This window comes from Monodon monoceros, unplaced genomic scaffold (genome assembly GCF_005190385.1).
Source record: "Monodon monoceros isolate NGI ecotype Baffin Bay Population unplaced genomic scaffold, NGI_Narwhal_1 Super_Scaffold_5, whole genome shotgun sequence".
In the NCBI taxonomy this organism is placed as follows: Eukaryota; Metazoa; Chordata; class Mammalia; order Artiodactyla; family Monodontidae; genus Monodon; species Monodon monoceros.
Window position 1 is genome coordinate 114,055,463 of NW_021703782.1, and position 22,563 is coordinate 114,078,025.

General features: G+C 59.1%; 2 protein-coding genes across 2 annotated transcripts in view; one reads left to right on the plus strand and one right to left on the minus strand.

Moving 5' to 3' along the window:
* Positions 1 to 1,919: 1,919 nt before the first annotated feature.
* SPATC1 (spermatogenesis and centriole associated 1) lies at positions 1,920 to 19,412 on the minus strand. Its single transcript, XM_029202243.1, has 5 exons — positions 19,202 to 19,412; positions 10,876 to 11,454; positions 10,232 to 10,747; positions 9,982 to 10,121; positions 1,920 to 2,304 (listed from the first exon to the last, which is right to left on the minus strand). The coding sequence occupies exons 1-5, from the start codon at positions 19,410 to 19,412 to the stop codon at positions 1,975 to 1,977; spliced, it is 1,776 nt and encodes a 591-aa protein (XP_029058076.1). The 3' UTR covers positions 1,920 to 1,974.
* The window catches only part of PARP10 (poly(ADP-ribose) polymerase family member 10), a 41,352-nt gene continuing 37,991 nt past the window's right edge, over positions 19,203 to 22,563 (plus strand). Inside the window, exon 1 of the mRNA XM_029202173.1 lies at positions 19,203 to 19,398. The gene's annotated coding sequence lies outside the window, so the exon portion shown is untranslated. The remainder of the gene's footprint in view (positions 19,399 to 22,563) is intronic.

The window sequence follows — 22,563 nt, forward strand, 5'->3', positions numbered from 1 at the left end:
CGAAAGAGACCCTGGTCCCGCCCCAGATCCTTCTCGCCCCGCCCTCCCCTGAAAGCCGCAGGGAGCACCCCCAGACCCGCCCGATGGGAGCGACTTCTGGGTGCAGCCCACACCAAGTGGAGCGCGACACTTTTTAATGCGGGCCGGCGCAGCGACAGGGAGTGGAGCGCGATGCGCGCTGCATCCCCCTCTCCCTCCTCCCGCGAGTCAGAGCGTAATGGCCCCGGCGCTCCCGCTGCCCAGACTGCGGGATCTACCCCACCCCGACCTGCTTCCCCCAAGTCCGAGGAAGGGGCGGACTCGGAGAGGCCTCACCAGCCACCGGCTCAGCGACGGGCACCGCCCACAGTGGAGGCGGCTCTGTGACCCTCCCCCAAGAAGCTTCCAATCTGGGGGAAGGGCTGTTGGTTTGGCCCCGCACAGCAGGCCGGGCCGCCGGGGCACGCGAGCCAGGTGGAAGCCAGCTCCGCATCCACGGAGCCTCTTGTACCCGCTCTGCTGCATCCCAGGACCGAGCCGCCTCCCGCTTGCTCAGGCGCTGCCCTGCCCTCCACCTTCCTAATTCGAGCTGTGAACCAGTTCCTAGAGCTCTTAAGGTTGTCTCTTAAATTGCCCTGAAGTTTGGGCCAGGGCTGCCCTTCACACCTACAGACATGGAGGAGAAGGGGCTTCTGCTCTCCCCCCCAGCCCCCAATTTTCCAGAAATCCTCGATGCCTTTTACAAATCGAGATCTGGTGCTGGGTGTGCTCGTTGCTGTGGGTTTGTTGTATTGCTAAGCCTTCTCAGCAGGCAGAGCTAGAAGGTCTGTATGTGTAGCCCTCTAACATATCTATACACAGAGGCCTTCCCTGCCTTTCCCAGGGGTCTGGCTTCATCTCCTGAAGTAGCAGCCCGGCAGTGAGGGGAGCAAGAAGACGGAGCTCTGGGGCCAGAGCACCCCAACACGCGCTACACCCCTCTCCTCCGCACCCCTCGCTGGTTGCTGACATGATTCCCCTGCTTGAACCCAGACCCAGGGGCTCCTCTGTTCACTTGCGATCCTCAGGCTGGCAGGCAGCGGTGCTTCCAGAGCCTCCTTGGCTGGGGTCCGCATCCCCACCACCTCTTCTCCTTCTTCAGGCAGGCCCTCTGCTCTGCCCCACACTGCTCCTCTCCTCACGCATGTCCTGAAGGGACAAGCATCCTGGCCTGCACCCCTCTGCATCCCGCACTCTCCATGAGCCCTTCCCGCTCCGAGTCTATAGGTCACCTCCAAGAATCCCACCCCACCCCATCCCCACTCCTGCTCTCCCCTGCTCTGTTCGGCTTTCCATCGGCCTGTGCACCTCAGCTCTGCCCCTGCAGTAGGTGGGATCTGCCCTCGCCGGCTCTGACTTTCCCAGTCCGGTCCCTTCCTGCGGGGCCTTTGGCAGGGACCCCGTCTCCCTGGGCTGCGCGGTGCCCAGGTTCCTCCTGGCTCCCCTCCCTTTAACGTTCTCCTGCCCTCAGTGAGGTTCCAGAAGTACTTGTTGCTGCCTCGTGCAGAGGGAGGCGCTCCCACGCCCACATCCTTCTCTTGACATCGCCTCTGCCTCCTGCTCTGTGCCCAGGCCTCAGTTCCATGCCCGTCACCAGGCCTGCTGGCACACCCACGACCCTTGCCTGCCAGCTGGGCTCCTTCCTGCTTCCTGCTCTTCCCCCTCCAGGTCTCAGGGGCTCCTGTGCTCCCACTGCCAGGCCAGCTTTGGGGCCTTTGGAACATCCCCCTTGGTAAGACAGCTGCTGAGCTTTGGTCTTGGGGCTCTCCCCAGGGGCCCTGGAAGGGGCATGAACCTACAGGGCAGGCAGGACTGAAGGGGAGCTGGGGAGGGGGCGCTGGCGAGCCCCCCAGAGGAGGCAGCACCACCCAGGAGTACCAGCCCAGGCCCAGAGGCCAGCGTCCGAGGCGAGCTTTAATGGCTGTGCACCCAGGTGCGGGCCACAGCGAGCCAGCATCACCAGATGAACATGGGCTTGCCGTCGTCATGCGCCAGCTGGCTGAGGCAGGAGAGCAGCAGCAGCGCATCGGCGAGCATGCTGGGGTGCACGGTCTCCACCAGCACGCGCTGCAGGAAATCCACAGTGTAGGAGACGCCCTTGGACGCGGCCAACTCGGGCCGCTCCCGCAGAATGCCATAGGTGTTCACCAGCTGCTCGGTCAGTGCCGGGTGCACCCGCCCGTTGTAGCCCAGGCTCTGCAGCCGGTTCATGATGCTCGTGTAGCGCTGTGTGAGTGTCTGGCACAGCTCCTCATCCAGCTTGTGGTCACTGGGGTTCAGGGAGGCCTGAGGGGACAGCAGCCGTCAGGGACCCTCTGGCCCCACCGCAGCACATAAGCAGGCGGGCAGGTGAGGGGCGACAGAGGCCAGGGGGTATGGTTGTGGGAGGATCCCGATCCGAGGGAGTGTCCTCAAGGGGGGTGTCCTGGAGGCCCTGAGAGAGACGCCTGTGGGCTCTAGGGCGAGGGGAGCCCTGTGGGCTGAGCCTGAGCAGAGAGGTTCCAGAGGCCCCATCACCTGCTCCATCCACCACCGGGGATTCGGACTGAGTGGGGGCCACAGGAGCTGGGGACAGAGAGCATGGCTGGGGGTGATGAAAGACGAGGGGGCCTCCCAAAGCCCCCAGGGTTGCCCGACCCAGAAGACACCACCGCCTCCTGGGTCCTGCCCCGCTTCCTCTCAGCCTTTCCTCCGGGCCCCCCATCCCAGCACCCCAGGCTGCCTCCTCAGCACCCCGTGGCCTGCACACCCCCCTGCGGGCGTCCCTTCCCACCCCTCATGCTGCACCGATGACCCCAGGCCCAGAGCCAGGGCCCTGAGTCCCAGCGCTGGGGGTCTGCTGCCACCGGGTGCTGCTCCCAGCGCCTGGACCCGGGGTCTGCTGCCACCGGGTGCTGGCTCCTAGCACCTGGACCCGGGGTCTGCCAGCAACCCGGTTCTTTGCCTCCGTCTTCATCACCTGTGACCGCCCTGCCGGGCTGAGCTGAGTCCCGCAGCGTCACCCCCCTGCCCCGTCCCTCCCTCCACTGCCTTCTGGGGCCTCAGCTGTCTCTGCTGTAGCCATTTGAAGTTCTTCATAATTTTGAACAAGGAGCCCTGTGTTTTTGTGTGCACTGGGTCCCGCAAATTAGGTATCTGTCACTGGTACCGCTGCCCCCAGGCCTGCAAAACGAAGGTCTGAAGTGTATGTAGTGGGACAGGGTCTTTCCCCGCTAGAGCCCCCCTGCACTTTCCACTGCTCCAACTTCCAGGGCCAGGGCGGACCGGCAAGGACCGGATCTGGCCCTGCTCACCCTCTTCCCGCAGGTCCCCAGACGTCCACCAGGCTGGCTCCCAACCTGCTAGGGATGCCGGGACAGTCTGCTCAGGCACCGCCTTCTCCAGGAAGGCCTCCCTGTCCGCTCCCCGGATGGTCACGTGAGCAGAGCACCAGGCTGATGCCTGGGCTCAGCCCAGGGGCCCCCAGAGCCCTAGGCTCGCACCTCTGCTGCCTGGTGACACTAGGACGGGCCTGGCTTCCTGACCTGGGCGCCTGAATCTTCTTCCATTCGCCTGTTTCCAGGCCCCGGTGGGACAGACGGCAGGAGCTCAGCCGGCATCTGTGGGTGAGCAAGCGGACCTGCAGCTGCTCACACCGGGGCGACCGGGGAGCAAGCCGGTGGATAGCGTTCAGCCTCGGCCCCTGCGGGGGCATCGAGAGCCGTCACCTGCTCACCCATGGCCGTGGCTGGGCTCCTGCTGTGTGCCAGGCTGGGCACATGGAGCTTAAGACACGAGCAGGAGTCCGACGGGGGCACATTTACGCTGAGAGACGAGGCCAGGGCTGCCCCTAGGAAGTGACCCCTTGAGAGTGGAGGGCGACAAGGGGGAGTGGGTGGGGAAGAGTAGGACAAGCACCCCAACAGCACGGGGGCAGTGGGTGTGGGTCCCCGCCCCCAGTCCCCTCAGGCTTCCCCTGAGAAGCTGCAGGCCTGAGCGGAGTGCCCTGTCCTAAAGGCTCGGAGACGCCTGGTGGGCTTTGTGGTTTTAAGAGATCATGCTGACCACTGGCAGGGGATGGACGGAAGCTGGCGAGAGAGGGTGAAGGGCTCTGTCCATCCATCCTCACTCTGCAGATCTCCGAGCCCTCCCAGTTCAGGTGTGAGCAAGAGGCCCTCAGAGTTTACAGTGAGGCCGCGGCCCAGTAGAGGGATGGTACTGTGAGCGCTGCCACTGGGGATGGGGTCCTGGAGGGAGAGGTCGCTGAAGCGAGGCCTGAAGGACAAGGACAATGGAGGGAAGAAACTTCCAGGCTGAGGAGCAGCATGCATGGCACGGAAGGTGCCAGGACGCCGGGTGCAGAGCAGGGCCCCCGGGGAGAGTCGGGTTCGACGGCCGTCACCACGCTGAGTGTGAGCCTCGCGTTCCCTGCTGGGACTGCAGGAAACACTGCACCGCCCGACAGCGCTGCTGTGAGGACAAAGGAAACATCTCTGGGGGCGTCGAGCACAGCACCCGGGCCAGCCAGCTCTGCTGCACGGGGGTCATGTCTACAGGGTCACCGCCCAGGGCGGTGAAGTTGGCCCCGGTGAGCCCGGGTCTGGGTGGGGAGAGGGACGAGAGGCAGAGCTCCTGACGGCTTTTCTTGTTGACTGAAGCCCTCGGAGGGAGATAGTGAGCTCCCCGAGGGCAGAGACTGTGTCTGGTGCCCGCTTGGCATATTCTGAATGCTTGACGCTAGCCAGGCCTGAACAGGTGGAGCAGCAAGCTAGCTGTGGACCAGTTAAGGTGACAGCAGTTTGGACCACGGGGTAGGAGTGGAGGAGAGAATGTAGATGTGGAGGTGGACGTGGAGAAAATCAGAGTGGATGGGAAGAATCTTTACAGGGCGAAGCCGCAGGGCCTGGTGCTGGAGGGGATATGTGGGGGGCGGGGGCGCGGGGAGGCACATAGACTCACACCTGCGAGACCCAGCACACGTGCTCATCACGCAATCTTTCCGTCCTGGACCACACACAGCACCGACCATGCGCTCAGTGAAAGGGGAAATGGCAGCAAATACCAGAGAACCAGCATGGTGCGGCCCTCATTCTCCACACACAGGGCAGGCGTGTTAGGAGCCAACGCTCACAGGCAGCCAGACGCCCCTCAGATGGTGGTCCCGACGGACTCAGGGCTTAGAGAGGAAATGCAAGGCAGTTCGTGAGATAGTCAGACCTGAACAGCCACACACCACCCCTCTAGCCTGCAGGGCTGCAGCCAGAGTGCCACCAGAGTCAGGCTGGAGCCTTGGCGGACATAGCCGGGGCTGCCGGGAGACCGTCGCTTTCCCCAACCAGCCTTAAACAGCAGAAGCCTCCCGCTCTGCCTGGATCCTAGAGCAGGATCCACTCTGGCTGGTGTTCCCCTTGTACTGGTTGTTGAGTATTTTGAATATCTCCCTGACCAGAAGGAACTTCCTTGTCCTAAATGTAGTTATTTAAAAACAAAAGAGATATAAATAAAATGATTTAAGAGCTCAACCCAAGAAAGGAAAATAAAGCAAAGCTAACGGAAGGAGAAGGGAGGAAATAATAATGAGAAGTGAGGAAACACAATCTGAAGGATCAATAGAGAGGATGAGCAAAGCCCACACCCTCCACTGAACAGGGCAGCGCCTCCCCCTTCTTTTAGGTAATGAAATGCCCAGCTGAGACCGCCATGTGTCCCACCATCCTGCAGGGGGACCTGATGTCACTAAGTCTGAGCCAAGGGGAGGAGCCTGGGACTTCGAGCACCACCCCCCAGGCCGAGTCCCGGGACGCGGGGACCCTGGGGACCCTGACGTGTGCGAGGGGCTGGTCAACAGGGCCCCACAACCCTGTGGAGAGATAAACCTCTGGCTTATTAAGCCATGTATTCCTGTCACAGAAACTTGGCACGATTTCTAAAAATGTAGCGAAGCTGCAGAACTCATAAGCAGCAAACAGAGCCTCCCAGGGCACCTATAAACACCAGGGATGAAGTGTGGTTTATGAGCGGAGTATCTTCTCATGTGTATCAATATGTTAACAGAAAAGGGAGGGGGAAGAAAACTGTGTGGTCATCTCAGTGAGAGAGAGAAACAACATTCTAAAAAGTTCAGTATTTGTTCATGAGTAAGAAAAAACCAAGCACTCTGAACGAAGGAGGAAGAGGGAACTTCTTCACCTGGTGAGGCAGACGCTGAATGCGGCTCACCTGGCTTCTGTCCTAGTGCATTCTAGCACCTTCCTGAACTCTAAGAGGCTGGACGCTAAACATCACCTATTCCAGACTCCCCTGTGGCTTAGGTACCCCTCTGACCTGGGTTTCCGCCCAGCAAGTACAGGTGCGTGGACCTCGTCTCCTGGAGGAGACAGTGCAGGCAGGGGACTGGGCTCTCTGGAGAGTGCACTGGCTGTGGCACTGGTTCTTCGGGGCAGCTGTACCAAACTGCAGGCATCCGACTAGGTGTGTGCGTGCTGTTCCCGGGGCAGCAACGACGATGGCGTGTTCACTCCCTTGCCGTTCTGGCATTTTTACTGGCTGTGTAGCAGGCAAGCCCAATTTGGTGTCCTTCCTGGAGCCTGTCTGAACACCTAAACATTTATAATAAACCCCTTTCTGCTTATATCAGCTAGTGTGGATTCTGTTATGCGCAACCAAGGATTCTGACTGATTTGTCGAAAGAAGATCTGGCAAAAAGCCTGGAACACACATCGCACTTAACTGGAAGACCAGACGTGTGTGTTTGTAATCACGTCAGAGACAAGATGAGGTTGCCTTATGATCTGCTTTTAAAACGTGCTGTATGAGACTTCCCTGGTGGTCCAGTGGGTAAGACTCTGAGCTCCCAATGCAGGGGGCCTGGGTTCGATCCCTGGCCGGGGAACTAGATCCCACATGCATGCCGCAACTGAGTTCGAATGCCGCAACTAAGAAGTCCACATGCCGCAACTAAAAGATCCCGCATGCCACAACTAAGACCCAGCGCGGCCAAAACAAAAAAAAATTTTTTTAAGTGCTATATGATATGATTGTCTACAGAGGAAAGCCAAAATGATATACAGACTATCAAAACTAGCGAGGGGGTTTGACAAGGTAGCTAAATAACAAATCAGTACACAGAAATCAAAAATGTTCTGAGCAGGCCAATGCGTTGGCCTAGAGAGCATCCGGGGGGGACCACGGGCAGGACTGAGGTACCACCCTCAGTCACCCTCACACTGATGCAGCTGGACTCAGGGTCTCCTAGGACAAGGGCACAGAAAGGAAGAGAGACAGAGCATCTCCCGTGGAGCAGATCTTTGTGTTTGGGTAGAAGAACTGACAGTAATGAGCACTGGGATAACTTTCAGTTGAGCTTAAAAGACAGCATAACTGTCTGCGAACTTACACAAAAGTAGATAGCCACGTTCTATGAAAAAAGTCAACGAGTCCTTATTGAATATCGGGTTCCATTACAGTTTTCAGCGTTAAAGCTCTACGGCATTCGGGAAGCAAAGGACCCCAGTTGGCCGACACCAGGTTTCACCTGGTTTGGTGAATCTAGGTAGAATTTAGGGGTTCTAGCAACCGCCAACATTGGAGTTCAATGTGCAGAGAAATAAACAAGATGTCTTGATGAAGGGAAGTAAAAGCCTGGGCAAAGTGGAATTAAATGCAGATGGGAATCAACGAATGATCCAGCCAAGTAGGCAGGGTGGCTTGAGACCAGGAAGCATCTTTATGATCCTCAGGTGGGACCAGACCTCAGTCAGCCTGCAGTGGGCCCCACAGAAGGCCAGCCAGGGGCTATCCTGAAGACAGCTTCCGTGCAGGTGGGCTGCAGTGGAGCAGCTTCCTGGGAACAAGGGCAGCAAGTGTATGATCCTGGCAGCTCTGGTCATTGCTGGATGGAAGGTGCATGGGGCCGGAGGCCATGGAATTGGTGACGGTGGCCGATGGGCAGAATGACCAGGTGAGTGTTGTGGTGAGAACCACCACCCAGAGGCCACCAAGGTGGAGGCTGAAGCACAGGCTCAGGGGCACCAAGCTCCTCGACTTCCTTACATACCAAAAAAATTGCCTTACGTACATTCTGCTTCCTTTTCTTGCCTCTTCTCTAAAGAGTTGCCATTTAGTGCCGTGACTTAAATTCTCCGGCATAAGCGGTAACTCGCAGGCAAGGTGGAGAGCGGCATGGAAGGGGAGGACCCGCACAGCACACACCCTCCTGGAGGGTCTACCTTATCCTCCCTATAAACAGCAGTTTCAAACAACCAGAAACCTCTCTCCGCAGTTTGATGTCTAACTTCTATGTGGGCAACTAGACTTTCACTTATGATTAAGTGTAGTCTTTGCCAACTAGATATCAGATGCAGCATTTTAGAGACATAAATATTGTGCTTCTCCCGCGTCATCTGCCAATTTTTAAACAGCCGCTGCCAGGCTGCACTCATGGCACAGCAGTGGTGGCCGTGGTCCAGGATAGGAGTCAAGGGTCGTCAAACCCAACACGGCCAAAATTGGCCCCGCTGACACAAGCAACACAGGGATAGCCAACATGGCAAAGATGGGAAACTTCCCCAGTTCAACCTATAAACCAATGAAAAACTAAAAATTTGAACTAGATTTTTCTTGGAACTTGCCAGACTGATCCTAAAATTCATATTGAAGAGCGAAGGGCCAAGAGGAGCTACGACGATCTGGAAGAAGAGATGCCCAGGCTCCCTTGGCCTCCCAGGATTAGGACACGGTCACCTGGGCAGGGCCAGACCTGCAAGCCTGGAGCCCACACTCGTGGGACTGGGAGAGGGGACCGAGGCGGGGCTGGCAGCTCCAGCCTTAAATGGGACTCGAAGAGTACAAACAATAAAGGAAAACGTGGGACTTCCCTGGTGGTCCAGTGGTTAAGACTCTGCGCTTCCACTGCAGGGGACGCGGGTTCCATCCCTGGTCGGGAAACTAAGATTCTGCATGCCACGTGGCACGGCCAAAAAAAAAGAAGAAAAAAAAAGGAAAAGGTGGATAAAAAACGTGGATTATTTCGGTCTCATTAAAATTACAAACCTAACCAACGGACACCTTAACAAAAGGAGAAGGCAAGCTCAAACCGGGACACAGATGAGCCCACTGTAACTGAACGTGATTCCTGCCCACTCACAGACCCAGAGCCACAGTCCATCCACGGACAAGGACGGCCAGAGAGGTAGGGGCCGGGAGCACCGAGGGCTACTTCGCGAGGGCAGAGTAAACGGCTGAACGGCCGCGGCGCCGACGCCCGCCCCCCTGCCCCACCCCTGCCCCACCCCTGCCCCACCCCCGCTCCACCCGAGTGGGCGCGTCGGTGGGGAAGGGCGCGCAGCGGCTCATCCTGCCCCGGCGCAGCCCAAGCCCCCGACGGCTCCCACTCCACCGTGCCTCCTACACGTGGTGGCGAGGAGACGCGCCCAAGCGTGTTTGGGAAACATCGTCCTCTGTGTCCCTCAGTGGGAGCGGGCTCAGTGGAGGGCATGCTGGGAATACGGAACGAGCCCGGCCTGAAGACCCTGGCCACCAAGCCGCCAGCTGCTCAGAGGCTCTGAGAACTGCCTCCCCTGCGCCCCCCAGTGACACTTGAGGACTTGGACAGGGCGAGGGAGAGGCATAAGGCGGCAGCTCTGCCAGTCTGGGGAGGGCCCGTGGGAGCGGGGCCTGGCAGACCCGAGGCCATGGCAGTGGCAAAATGGGAGCTCACAGGCCTGACAGTGCTGGGGCCCCTCTGCTGCTCTGCCCTCTGGGAAGGCCGCCCGTGTGGCTGGGACCACACACTCCTGCTGCCAGATGCCGCGGACACCTGCTGGCCACTTGGACTGAGTGCGGTGTTTCCTCCATCCCAGAGTGCCCGCAGATTCTGATGTGCTCTGCCTAGCTGGAGTGCAGGGGCCGCCGGAAGGCCGTCCCCAGCCCTGCAGGTGGCGGGGTAGGCCCTCAGGCGGTGAGCGGCAGGTAGGCACAACACACCTGAATGATCTTCTCCGGAATGTTGGAGACCGTGAAGCCGTAGAGCCGGACACGCTCGGGGAAGATGCTGGACAGGATCCTGCGGTCCAGCTGGAAGGCGATCTCCCCCACCAGCCTCTCCCAGGCCAGCTGCTTCGACTCTGGGAACAACAAGGGGTGGAGGGAGTGGTCAGTGACCGTGGTCAGCAGCCCAGGGGGGTGCCTGGGAGGTCTCCTAGGGCAGCCGAGGAGACCCCAGACTCGTGCTGACGTCGGGAGCTGTCAGGGAACTTGCCGCTCTTCCGGTGGGCTAGCTTCCGCTCCAACTGCAGGATGCTTTTCCGAGACGGCTCTGCCACGCGTGGACCTCGGGTGTCGTTGACTGAAGCCGGGGAGGACGAGGCTCGAGGCGGGGAGTGGGGGTTGTGTGCAGGGGAGTGGAGGGTGGGCGAGGGCCGGGTCGGGGAGCGGTGCGTGCGGGCAAAGGGGTGTGGGGTGCTTGAGGGCCTATAGCTGGTGGCAGCTTGGGGAGCGGGAGTGAGGGCAGAGGCGAGGACGGTGATGCTGTAGGAGGTGGCCGAGGCAGGGACAGAGGCAGAGACCGCTTGTCCCTGGGGGCCACCAGGCTGTGTCCGGGCGTCTGGGGTGCCATAGGAGAAGGCTGTCGCAGGGCTGGGTGTGCCCATGGGACCGACGGGCGTGGAGGTCTGGATGGGCGCACCCACAGACATCATGCTGAGGGGCTCCGGCTCCTGGGCGGGCTGGGGGTGCTCAGCGGAGAGCGGGGCTAGCGACGTGGGGGAGGGGCAGAAAGGAGAGGAGGAGGGTTAGAGCGAGGCAGGGCCAGGGCCTACTAGCCTGGCAGGGGCCCCGCCCCCTGGGCCCCCCGCTGCCCCTCCCCCCTGCACCGGTTACCTTCTGCGGTGGCAGCAGGCCCCCCACCCGCTGAGGGATGGGATCCAGAGGGGCATCCTTGGAGCGGCTCTGCCAGCCACACCCTTGGGGCCTCCAACAGCACCAGACTGCTCACGGGATTGGCCGGAAGGTTCTGAGAGACACCTAGGGGGGCAGCCGTGGAGGTGAGCAGGGGGCTGCTCAGAGAGAGGGCCACCGAACCTGTTACAGGGTCCATAAGGGGGCTGCTCTGAGGCACAGCTAGGGGGCCTGTCAGGGGGCTGCTTGGAGTCAGGGGGCCAGTTGAGGGCAGGCCCAGGGAGCTGGCCGGTGTGCCCGCCAGGGGCACTGCCGCGGGGCTGGCCAGGTGGCCGCTCAGGGGGCCGGTCAGGAGGCTGGAGAGTGGGCTGCTCTGTGAGATGCGCCCCAGGCTAGGCAGCAGCGCGTTGAGAGGGCCCATCCAGGCGCTCAGGACGGGACCTGCCGCGGGGCTGGGCTGTGGGCTGTCTAGCGTGTCGGCCAGGGGCACCAGAGCCACCATCCCCACTTCTTCCAGGACGGGTTCGTTTGCTGCTGCCGGGGCCGGGGGCGGGAAGACACCTGGGGGACACGGAGAAAGCACTGAGACCCCAGGCTCTCTCCCCACTGGGGCAGGGCCTGCACCAAGATGCCCATGTGCCTCTGATGAGCTGACCAACTCTCTCTGAGCCTCACCTCTAAGCGGGCATCTGTGGGGCTGCCCAGTGGATCCCACGTGAGGGTCTGGCCCCTCATCCCTGTGCTCCGAGGGAGCCTGGTCCCTCCCAGGATCACCTCTGTAAACGCCGGCCCCCCAGCCACCAGGACCTTCCACGCTGCCTGTCCCTCAGACAGGCCCACTGCCTTGAGCCGCTGACCCCTCACTGAGGAGAGGAGGGTCTGAACACGTAGGTCGCCAAGTGGACCCCTCTGTTCCCAGGTGGTGGCGGAGTAGGCCTGGGCCTCCTGACTGCTGTCCTCTTGGGGACGGCCAAGCCTCACCACGTGGGGGACCCTCAGGGAGGCCAGAGCTCAAAGCTGCTGGGAGCCTCCCGTGGAGCCCAGGGTGTGCCTGGCCCGTACAGGGCCCCCGCCTGCCTGTCGCCGGGGATGCAGGCACAGGAGGGGGTGTTGCTTCTCCCCTGCGTGGGGCCTGGGAGCCCATTTGCCCTTGGGTTCCTGAGGAGACTGCCCTCGGATGACCGAGTGACCGCTGTTTGGGGGAGAAGGCCCCTAGGGAGGGTGCAGGAAAGGTTTCTGTGAGTGTGCAGTTTGATTGAAAACTTCCACATTAAAAACAAAAAGCAGTACATGCTTATTATAGGGAAAGAATGGAAATACAGAAAAGTCAGAAAAGATGAAAACCGCTGGTGGTCCTGTTATCCCACCGTCCATCATATAGCAAAGCTCCGCGAAGGCTTGAAGACTTTCTCCACGTGTTTATGTCGCTCAGGGGCTGGCGAACCCCTCTGTAAAGAGTTGGTGAAAAGAGCTCCAGCTTTCCTGGCCATCCGGCCTCTATTGCAGCCACTCAGCTCTGCTGTCACGGCTCCGAAACAGCCACAGACAACACGGAAACAAATACATGTGGAAGCTTGGCGACAAAACATTACTTATGGGTGCTGATATTAGAATTTCATGGACTCAGTGCATGTCGTGAACCAGCAGACTCCTTTGGGTTTTCCCTCAGCTCTTTAAAAAGGTAAAGTCCATTCCTAGCTCCCAGGCCACGCACACGTGTGTGGTGACTGCGTACGTGGCCCGTGTCCTTATGTGCCCCGCCTCTCCCTACTGGGCCTGCACCACGGCTACCTTCAGCATCATCGTTCCTGGAAAACAGCGCTTATCGCAGCTGCGGTGGTGCCCGTCTTGTGCACGTGCCATTGTTTATTGAGCCTGTTTTGGCTGTGGGGAGAATCAATTGTCTCCAGTTTTCCCAGTGACAAAAATTCTACTATATAAATCTTTATTATCTTTCCCCCCGAAAACAGACATTTGAGAGGTTCTTAATGCACACTGCTAAGTCTATCCACTTTAAGACCCCTCAGAAACGTCTGACATTCCCTGAGAAGTCCGGGACTTGTTACACCGACGCCGCCCTGCACAATGTGTGCCAGGATGTCCTGCCGTTTATTTTTGTTTTAAGTTTTGTTATTTTTTCCCAAACAAATAACTTAAATTTTCAGAATCAAATCAACCAGTCTTTTATGATTTCTTGCTTTGGCATTTTTGGATTTTTGCTTTAGGATTGAAGAGACAGTGAAGCTTGTGGCCCAAAGGGAAGTATCCCATGGAGAGGAACGGTGTGAGGGAAGGAGCAGGCGGTGCGGCAGAGACGGGTGACGGGGCACAGACACCCGAGTCGGGGCGTTTGTCCTTCCCAGCCTGTCTCCTCTTGGGGGAGCCTAGGGTCCAGATGACATGGGAAAGGACCACTCAGGCAGCGTCTTCAGGACTTGGGAGAGAAGACGGTGCCTGCGCGGCCAGGTCCTCATGGTCTCTGAGACCCAGGGGATCTGGTTTCCATCTCACTGATGTCCCCACCTCCACTGGTGTCCTCTGTGTCCCTTGCAGACGTCCCTGGGCGTTGTACCAACTCAGCATCTCAGTCCATTTTCTCCTTCTCCATCCCTGCACCCAAACACTGATCGAGGGGCCGGTGACCCCGCGTTGCAGAACCCAGCGCACGCTTCACGTGGCTCTTCTCGCATGTGGCGAGTGGTGTCCACGCGGCGGGACGTTCCTCCCTGTTGAAATCCCGTCTTGGTTTGGCATCCAGGTTCCCGGTCACCCGGCTTCCTCCAGGTGCTTCTGGGCCCACATCCTCTGCCCCCGGGGGCAGCCCCAAGGCCCACCTAGAGTCTGCTTCCCCGCAGGAGCTGATGCAGCTCAGACGCTCTGGACCAGCGCAGGCTGCTTACTCTCGGGCTGGACTCTGACTCACATCCCAGTGGCCTGACCCCCTTCTTCCCAGGGTTCTGCCCCCCTGGCGTGCCGGCCGCAGACATCTTTGCTCTTTCAGTGGCTCAGGTTTCAAATTGTGCAGCCTCAACACTTCTCTTTCAGGAGCCCCGAGCGTCCCATCTGTCTGCAACACCTTCAAGTACGTATATCCAGAATCCAGCACGTGTGCTCCTCCCAACTCTGGTCCATACCAACATTACCCTGCCTGGATTATTGCAGGAGCCCCCTGGCTTGCTACCTGTTTCTGGCCTCTCCCCTCACACATCAGCCAGACTGTTCCAGTTAAAATGCCCACCAGCTAGCTCACCGTCTCATTCTGAGTGCTAGGCGGTTCAGTGTCCCCCCGTGACCTGGCTCGTCCTCTCTCTGACTTTCTTCTCCTCCTGGTCTCTCCCTGGCACCTTCTTCAGCCCCTCGGGCCTCCTTGCTGTTCCTCAAATGCTCCGGCACGCTCTTGCCTCTGTCTTTGCGTTGCTGTTCCCTCTGCCTGGAACGCTTTTCCCGTGTGCACAGCTGGCCACGTACTTCCACCCGTCCTTTCAGTTGTTACCTCTTCAATGAGCTCTTCCATCCCAAATCACCAGTTTCCTTCACCCCACCCGTTCCTTCCCCTTCCTCTGGACTATGTCCTCCTTAGCACTTATCTCTCTCCAAGATATTCTCCATTGATTTATTGGTTTTTCCTGTTTCCCTCGATTAGAATGGAAGCTCCGTGAGGGCAGGGCTTTGTCTGTTTGCTCCTATTTCCCAGTGCCTAGAACAGTACTTGGGCCACAGAAAGTGTTCAATAAATATGAAGAACATGATGTATATATGAGCACAGATAAAACTTGATGATTAAAAAAGGTCAGTGTAGGATTATCCACGGGCCTAGCCGCTCCGCGGCATGTGGGATCTTCCCAGACCGGGGCACGAACCCGTGTCCCCTGCATCAGCAGGCGGACTCAACCACTGCGCCACCAGGGAAGCCATGTCCATGGATTTTTGACCCATTAGGGTCACCGATGAGAATCTCAGGAGCAGCCTGTTGAAATCTCTGGCTGGGAGATGGGGACATTTGAAAGCACAGAGTCCCAACCACTGGACCTCCAGGGAATTCTCATGAACAGGAGTGCTCTGAGCCAACAGGAGCCCCAGGTCGAGCCTCGGTTTAAGGGATTTCAGTCCTATAGCTTTGTATTGTAATGCAAAATGTGCAAGTTTGTTTTAACCTTATAATTTATATTTTGCTGATTTAGATTTACGAGTTGAAATGTTCCTAGGTACTTTACTACATACAGTATTAGAAACTTAAAGAGAACTTAGATTCACTGCATCTATATAGGTTTCTTTTAGCTTTTTAAAATAATTAATTTTTTGGTTGCTTTGAGTCTTCGTTGCCGCGCGCGGGCTTTCGCTAGTTGCAGTGAGTGGGGGCCGCTCTTCCGTGTGGTGGCTTCTCTTGTGGAGCATGGGCTCTAGGCGCACGGGCTTAGTTGCTCCGTGGCATGTGCAATCTTTCCGGACCAGGGCTCGAACCTGTGTCCCCTGCATTGGCAGGAGGATTCTTAACCACTGCGCCACCAGGGAAGCCCTATATGTTTACTTTATACATAAGAATTATTTGGGTCCAGGAAGGTTTGTTTGTTACATCGGACTATTGAAGCTAAAAAGAAAAGCAAATGCCTTAGATCTACAAATGCAGTTTACAATGTTTTAACCGTTTAAGCGAACTTGTGATTTCCTCCCCCAGGCTGCTCCTCACAGGGGCAGCTCTATCCTTCCCGCCGAGGCCGAGGGCGGGACTCTGGAGGGGCCCCACTCTGGTCTCCCGCCCCTCGTCGCGTCGGTCAGGACGTGGCCGCCACACTGTCCTGCACTCGGCCGCGCCCTCGCGCCTTCTCCCTGGCCGGCCCTCGGGCTCCGGGCTGCAGAGCCTCCCCAGCGGTCCCTCCCGGGCCTGCCCACCGCCCGTGGCCTCTCCGGCCTCGGAACCCTCCCTCCGCGAGGACGTCGGCCCCGCGAGGACCAGGCCGGGCCCACACCCGGGCAAGGGCGGCCCGGCCACCGAGACCCCCCCGGTCCACGCGGGGACGAAGGCGAGGGACAGTCAACGTGGCGGGGATCAAACCCGGCAGTCGGAGGGGGCGGGGCGCCAGGGTGGGCCCTGACGGGACGGAGCCCGAGCGTAGGGGCGGGGCCAGAGTTGCGGCGCCGCTCAAGGGGCGGAGCTATCGTAAAGGGGCTGCCCTGAGGGGCGGGGCCTGAGGGTCTGGGCGGGAAGGTGTTGCTCGAGGCAGGACTCGAGGAGGCGAGACGGGTGAGCAAAGGCCGCTAGAGCCCAGGGTTCCAAGAGGTCCGGGGCGGCGGCAGGTGAGAAGGAGAGGGGGGATGGTGAGAGGTCCTGAGGAGGGGACTGGCCCTGAGAAGGGGGCGGGTTCTGAGGGGGGACAGAGGTCCCAAAAGGAAGGTGGGTCCTGAGGGGGGAACGGGGGCGGGTTCCAACGGGGGACAAGGGTCTTAAAAGAAGGGCAGGGCGGGATGGGGTCCTGAGGGGGGAGGGCTGTGAGGGCGTGGGTTCTGAGGGTGGACAGGGGTCCCAAAAGGAAGGTGGGTCTTGAGGGGGGATGGGGTCCCCAGGGGGGTGGGTTCTGAGGGGGGACAAGGGTCCTAAGAGGAAGGCAAGTCCTGAGGGAGGGATGGGGTCCCACGAGGGATGGATCCAGGGGGCTTAGGGTCAATCCCTGGGGTGGGATGTAGGGTCAGGGGTGGGGGTAGGGCGGGCGTAGGGTTGGGTCCGGGGTGGGAGGTTGGGACTTGGGGGAGGAGGGGTCCTGAGGCGGGGACAGTTCCTGAGGGGCGGAGGGAGGCCCTGCTGGGGTAACAGGCCCTGGGGGTAATGAAGGCTCTAGGATTGGGGGGAGGGGAGGGAGGTTGTGAGGAGTAGGGCTGGTAAACGCCCTTCGGGAAAGAGGAGGAAGGCTGCTCCCCGCCTAGGGAAGCTTCCAGCAGCCTGCAGCCCCCAAGAGAAGACAGAGGGGGCAGCACGGGTGGGGGCCTGGGAGGAGGGTGGGCTTAGGTGAGGAAGGGGGGGGAGTGGGGGAGGGCGCCCGGCACAAAGGGCAACAGAAGCCCTCCTGCCCACCTGCGCTGACAGCCTTCCCCGGCCCGACCCCTCTGGAGGGAGGAGCCAGCGTGCGGGGCAGTCCCCGCTGTAGTGGCTTGAGCCGTCGGCGCAGCCTTCACTTCCTCTCTGCTCCCACTGCCCCGACGCCCCATGCATCTCCCGTCTGCGAGATATCGGGCCCGAGAGAGTCCCTGAGCCCTCAGTCCTCATGCATCCTGGCTCCGCCTTCCCCCTGCCCCGTTCGTTCGCAAGGCCGGCGCCTGAACCTCATGGCCTTTCTTCCCTGTGAAAGTAATCCAGCCAACAGCAATGTTTACTGCTTTCCCGCCGCGCAGACGACCCGCTCTGACCACGGAGGCGTGCCTTCTGCCCTCGCTGCCGGCCTCTCTAGGTCTCTAGGACGCTGGCCTCTTTACTTCCTTGTCATGTGACAGCCCGGCTGGTGTCCGCTCCCTTCCGTGATGGGCCCAGGCTCTCGCTGACTGGCCCTTATGGCCACCTGCCTGCCTTCCCCATGTCTGTCCCCACCCCCGCCAGCCCAGAGCTGCTGGAGGCGGCTGGTGGCTGCTGCCTGCGTAGCCCACACATGCCGGCACCATTTGGGCCCGTTACACACCTCCCGGTTCCCCTCTCGCTTCCTCCTGCCATTTTCACTCTATTTCAGACTTTCCCCATCGTTTTCTCTCCACCCTGACTGTCAGAGAATGACATTTCTCCAGAGAAAATTGAAGCCACGGTTCCGGAGTTTTGTAGCTTCCCACCTGGTGTCCTCACTCACCCTTCCTCCTTCCTTTCCCAGGCAGTGGACGGGATGCTCTTCCTTCAGTCAAGGCAGCCTCTGCTCTGTAAAGCATTCCTTTTCTCTTTTGTATCTCCCCTTTCCATAGAAATAAACTCAGGTCTCTGCCATCAGGAAAAGCAGCTCCAGATGCCATGCCCCTCTCCAGCTGGTGCCCCCTCCAAGCCCTACTTCATGAACGAAGTGTCAACCCTCTATTCTCTCCATTTTCTCCCTCACTCTCCACCTCACTCCTGGGCCTTTCCTGCTCACAGCGTGGTTGAAGCTGCTCTAGCCGAGGTTCCTAACGCAGGTCATTAGCACCTTTCTTGCTCCACCTCTCAGGCAGCCTTTATTCTGCTGACACTCTGTCCCCTTCGAAGCTGTCTCGGCTTCTGTGACATTACACTTTTGAGGTGTCCCTTGTCTCTCTGAGTGCCCCATTTGCCAGCTTCTCTACCTGTCTTGACTCAGGACTTGTCCCCCAGTCTCTCCTCACTGTTCCTCTCTCTTTCCAGATCGTCTCACCCCTCCTGCGGCTTCAGTTATCAGTGACTCTTCGATCTTTTCTCTCTAGCCCTGACCTCTCCTTTGAGCCTCAGGCTCATACCTCCGCTGCCTCCTGGGTGCTCCAGGTGGATGTCGTGAGAACGTCTTAGAGTCAGTTTGTCCAAAGTACAACTTATTCTCTTCCTCCAAGACTGAATTTCCTTCTCCCAGGTTCCCCCTGGCCGAGAGCTTACATATGATATGTCAGTTAAAAGTTATCAGTCAAGCTAATGACTGTTAAATTATGTTCTATCTGCTTACCTGACAAATAAACCTTTGTAACAACCTGGAAGGTCAGGTTTGATTTTAGGACTCCTGTGCTCCCTGGAGTTCTGTGCCAGAATGTGGTGGCTTGGGGAGAGCTGGCCCCTGGGCAGCTTCTGTGTGAACGCCCCTAACTTCTCTGCCCATTCTTCTGTCTCACCCTGCCCCATACCTCCTCTCCAGCCCCAGGGCTGTCACACACTAATGACTTCAAACCTCAAGCTTCAGTCCTGGCTTCTCTCCTTGGTTTCTAGACTCCGGTGGAAAATTCTGAATGGAGAGGGATGGGGCAGGGGGCTGAGGGTGCTGGGGGGGGGGGATGGAGGGGAGGGGGGGAAGCTGAGGGTGGGTGCCGTATTGGGTCCAGTGGGGCAGCACCTTTGGATTCCAGGGCTGGGAAATTCTCAGTCTGTGGAGCTGCTTGGAAGTTCACCTGAGGGGAGGAGTGTGTGGGTGGGCAGGGACTCCTGCCATCAGGTGAATGGGACTGGTGCCTAGTTTTGTCCTTTTATCGTGGTTGCCCTATGTCCTCGCCCTCCCCTCACCCGGTGTTTGTTGCTATCTCCGCCCTTCTCTCCACGATTTCCCGAGACCCCAGCACAGAGTCTCTCCTCTCGGGTGCAGTCTCACCCTTCCCTCCCCGCTTTTCTTGAACCCAGGCCCCTTGCAGTTACCCTGGTGTTGAGGAGGGCCGGTCGCTGCCTCGCCCAGCCTGCTGCTGAACCCGCTGATGCCCAGGCCACCCGCCTGCATCTTGATCGCCACCTTGAGCTCGTGATTCTCCCGAAGGAGCCGCACCAGCTTCTTCAGTTCCTCGTTCTCCCGCACCAGCCTCTCGATCTGATGCCGGAGCCCCTCATAATTGGTGAGTAGAGACATGCCCCAGGGCAGCGGGAAGGGTGAGGCTGCCCAGGGCCCGGGGCCTTACCCGGGCTGGAAGAGGGCACTAGAGTTTGCAAGTTGCAAGGCTGGCCCATGGGCCTGGGTATTGTGAGGTCAGAGGCTGCACCTCCTCCAGGCCTCTCTGCTCTACCAGGCTCAGCTCTCCGTGCCTCCAGGCCTGAGCGCAGGCCCTGCTTCAGCCTGGAACATTCCCACCCCTTCTCTGTCCAGCCGGCTTTCCTCTGTGGAGCTTCCCAACAGCCGCCCTCTAGGCTTCCCCGCAGGCGTGTCCTCCACAGCACTTACCTGGCTCTGTGCAGTTAGCTCCTTAGCGCTGTTTCACTCACTTCACATCCAGGGCAAGGACTGTGCGACTCGCCAGCATCCAGCAAAGGGCCGAGTGCCGTTTAGGTAGGTAACCAGTGAACATCTGCTGAATGAAGACTCATCACCTGCCCTCCTGGAGAGGGTGCCCTTTCCTTGGGATCTTGGGCGCACCTGGATTTAGCTGTCAGCCTTCTCCTGGGGACTAACATCTTGGACAGCGGGACACTGGGCTATGCTTTCTTCTGATGCCAGGTGCTGAGAGCCTTTCCCTGGCTGCTGGCCCAGGGGCTCCCTCGTCTAAGCAATCGGCTCCCTATAGCTTGGAGTTTCCATTTCTGATGACTCAGGTTCCCCTATTCCAAATTCCCCAGCGGTGCGTGCCCACTATTCTCTGGGTTCTTGAATTTTCCTGACTATAGTCCTTCAAGAACCCAAGACTGCATTCCTCATCGGGTTCCAAGAACTCACATCTCTGAGTCCTTATCGCACTCCCCCTTTTTAGAGCAGTCTACACAGAGAAATTTGCAGGCCTGACCTTGGGAGTTGAGTGAGGCCATGTCCTTGTGAACTCCACTGGCTCTGCGGGCATCTGCTCTTGAACAGGAGAGGGTGGTGACGTCCTGGTATAAGACAGAGGGCACACTCCTGGCAGGAGGGTGGGGGTGAGGATGGAGTCGAAGATCAGCCAGGGCTGGGGCCAGTCTGAGTGGAGCGTTCTACCTGGACCTCACAATGGGGGGCCTGCCCTCACCTTCCTCTGACGCCCCAGACTGTAATCCTGGCTGAATCACTCTGGCCCTGGGGACCAGGGCTGAGATTTCTTCAGTGGAAGAGATCCCCTCTGCACACCCTCAGCTCTTCACAGAACGTCTCTGCTGGTTTTTCCTCCAGCATGTGAAAATAAGCCTGTCACGGCTCTCTCAATCGTCTTACCGCGCTGTTGGCCTCTCCTTGGGTTGATGCCCTCCTTGCCATCTGTGGTGGTTACATTTTCTGTGTCAGCTTGGCTGGGCTATGGTGCTGCCCAGGTATCTGGTCAAACACTAGCCTAGTCACTGCTCTGAAGGTTGACTTTAAGTAAAGCAGATTATCCTCAGTCACGTGGGTGGTCTTTATACAATCATTTGAAAGCCTTAAGAATAGAAAACTGACGTTTTCCGGGGAAGAAGGAATTGTGCCTCAATGCTGTCCTAGAAATTCTGCCTGAGTTTCTGGTCTCCTGGTCTGCTCCACAGACTTCGGACGTGCTATTTCCTACGATTGTGTGAGCCAGTTCCTTAAAATAAACCTCTCAATATACAAGAACGCTGACTGATACACCATCTGTATTTCCCATGTACCAGTGCTGCGTTCCTCCAAAAATATGTATACTGAGCACCGACTGTATGGCAGGCGTTGTGCTAGGAACTGGGGGTTCTGTGCTAGGAACTGGGGGTTCGATCCTAGTCATAATCAGGCATTGTCCCTGCCGTATCGGCCGTATCAAGTACAGTGGGGAGCAGCGGAGAATCGAACAATCACACATAAATGTCGAATTACCAGCGTGATGAATGCTGAGCGTGGTGCCGGGAGAGGGTGCGGCCGGTAGGGTAGATCCAGTCGTCTCGGGGCAGCCTCCCCTGAGGAAGTGATGATTGAGGTGACACGAAGGAGGAGCCTCTGGTGGGAGAAGAGCTTCCAGCCGGAAGAACAGCCCGTGCAGAGGCCCCAGGGCAGTGTGCGGCCGAAGGAACGAGGCCGGCCCGTGTGATGGACCCGGGGGCGGGGGCGGGGCGCGCAGGACAGAGGACCCAGGCTGTGATGGGGCCCCGGGGGCGGGGCGCGGAGGACAGAGGGTCCAGGCTGTGATGGGGACTGGCGGCCGCAGGGCTTACATTCATCTTCATCCTAAAGGCCTTGGGAAGCCCTTGAAGGCTTTGAGAAGGGCGCGTGGGAATGGATTGGAGAGAAAGAGCCGCTGAATGGAGCGCAGTAAGGAGGCCGCCACAGTCACGCAAGCAAGCGGCGCGGGTGCCTTGGACGCAGTGGTGCGGAGGAGGTGGAGGGAAGTTCAGCGGGTACCCGGCGGCCTGGTCTTGGGCACGGGCGTGAGCAGGGACAGCCTCACAGCTGCTGGGGGCCCCGCCCAGCAGGGAGCAAGACCGAGTTTAGAGCAAAGACCCTGAGTCAGGTTTGGATGCGCTGCTGAGAGCGGGTGCCGTGAAGCCTCTGAGGAGTGAATTCAGGGAGGCAGTGGTTACCGCTCGGGTCCCAGGGCAGAGCCCGCTGCGTGGACTGGCAAGATACCACTTGGGGTCATCAGCTTCTAGACGGCACATGCAGCCACAGCGGTGGGTGAGGTCACCCAGCAATCAGTAAGTCATGAAAGACAATAGGCTTTAGGCCTCCTGGGCCTTGAAGAGCAGGACAAGCCTGCAGAGAACACAGGACGGAAATGCCACAGGGACACGAGGAGGAGCCCGGGGGGCTGGGCTGGCACAGCCACGGGCTGAGGAAATAGAATGGCGCCGAGAGGCCAGATGACAGGAGGACAGAGTGTGCATCGGCCTTAGGGACTTGGAAGTCGCTGGGGACTTAGGGAGGGCTGTTTGGCAGGAGCCATTGGGCCAATGCGGGGTTCCTGAGTGTGAGAAGTGAGCGGGAAGGTCACGAGGAGATGGGGGCACCACAGCTCCCAGGACGAGGGGTGCAGCTGCAGGCTCCCCAGTCCCTTCCAGCTCTGGAAGCCCGGGGACGGGCCAGATGCTATCCCCACTGCCTGGTTGCAGCTCACTGTACCTCTGCTGCCACCAGCCTCTCCTCAGAAGACCCGGCTCCCCCA

What these genes read in the sequence shown, in the direction of transcription:
- SPATC1 (XM_029202243.1), bottom strand. Translation starts at nt 19,412, where the DNA reads ATGTCTCTACTCACCAATTATGAGGGGCTCCGGCATCAGATCGAGAGG. An exon ending in TCCTCAACACCAGGGTAACT is followed by an intron (nt 11,455 to 19,201) that starts GCAAGGGGCCTG and finishes CGTGTCCCCCAG; the next exon opens with GTGTCTTCCCGCCCCCGGCC. An exon ending in TTCCGGAGAAGATCATTCAG is followed by an intron (nt 2,305 to 9,981) that starts GTGTGTTGTGCC and finishes CTGTCCCCTCAG; the next exon opens with GCCTCCCTGAACCCCAGTGA.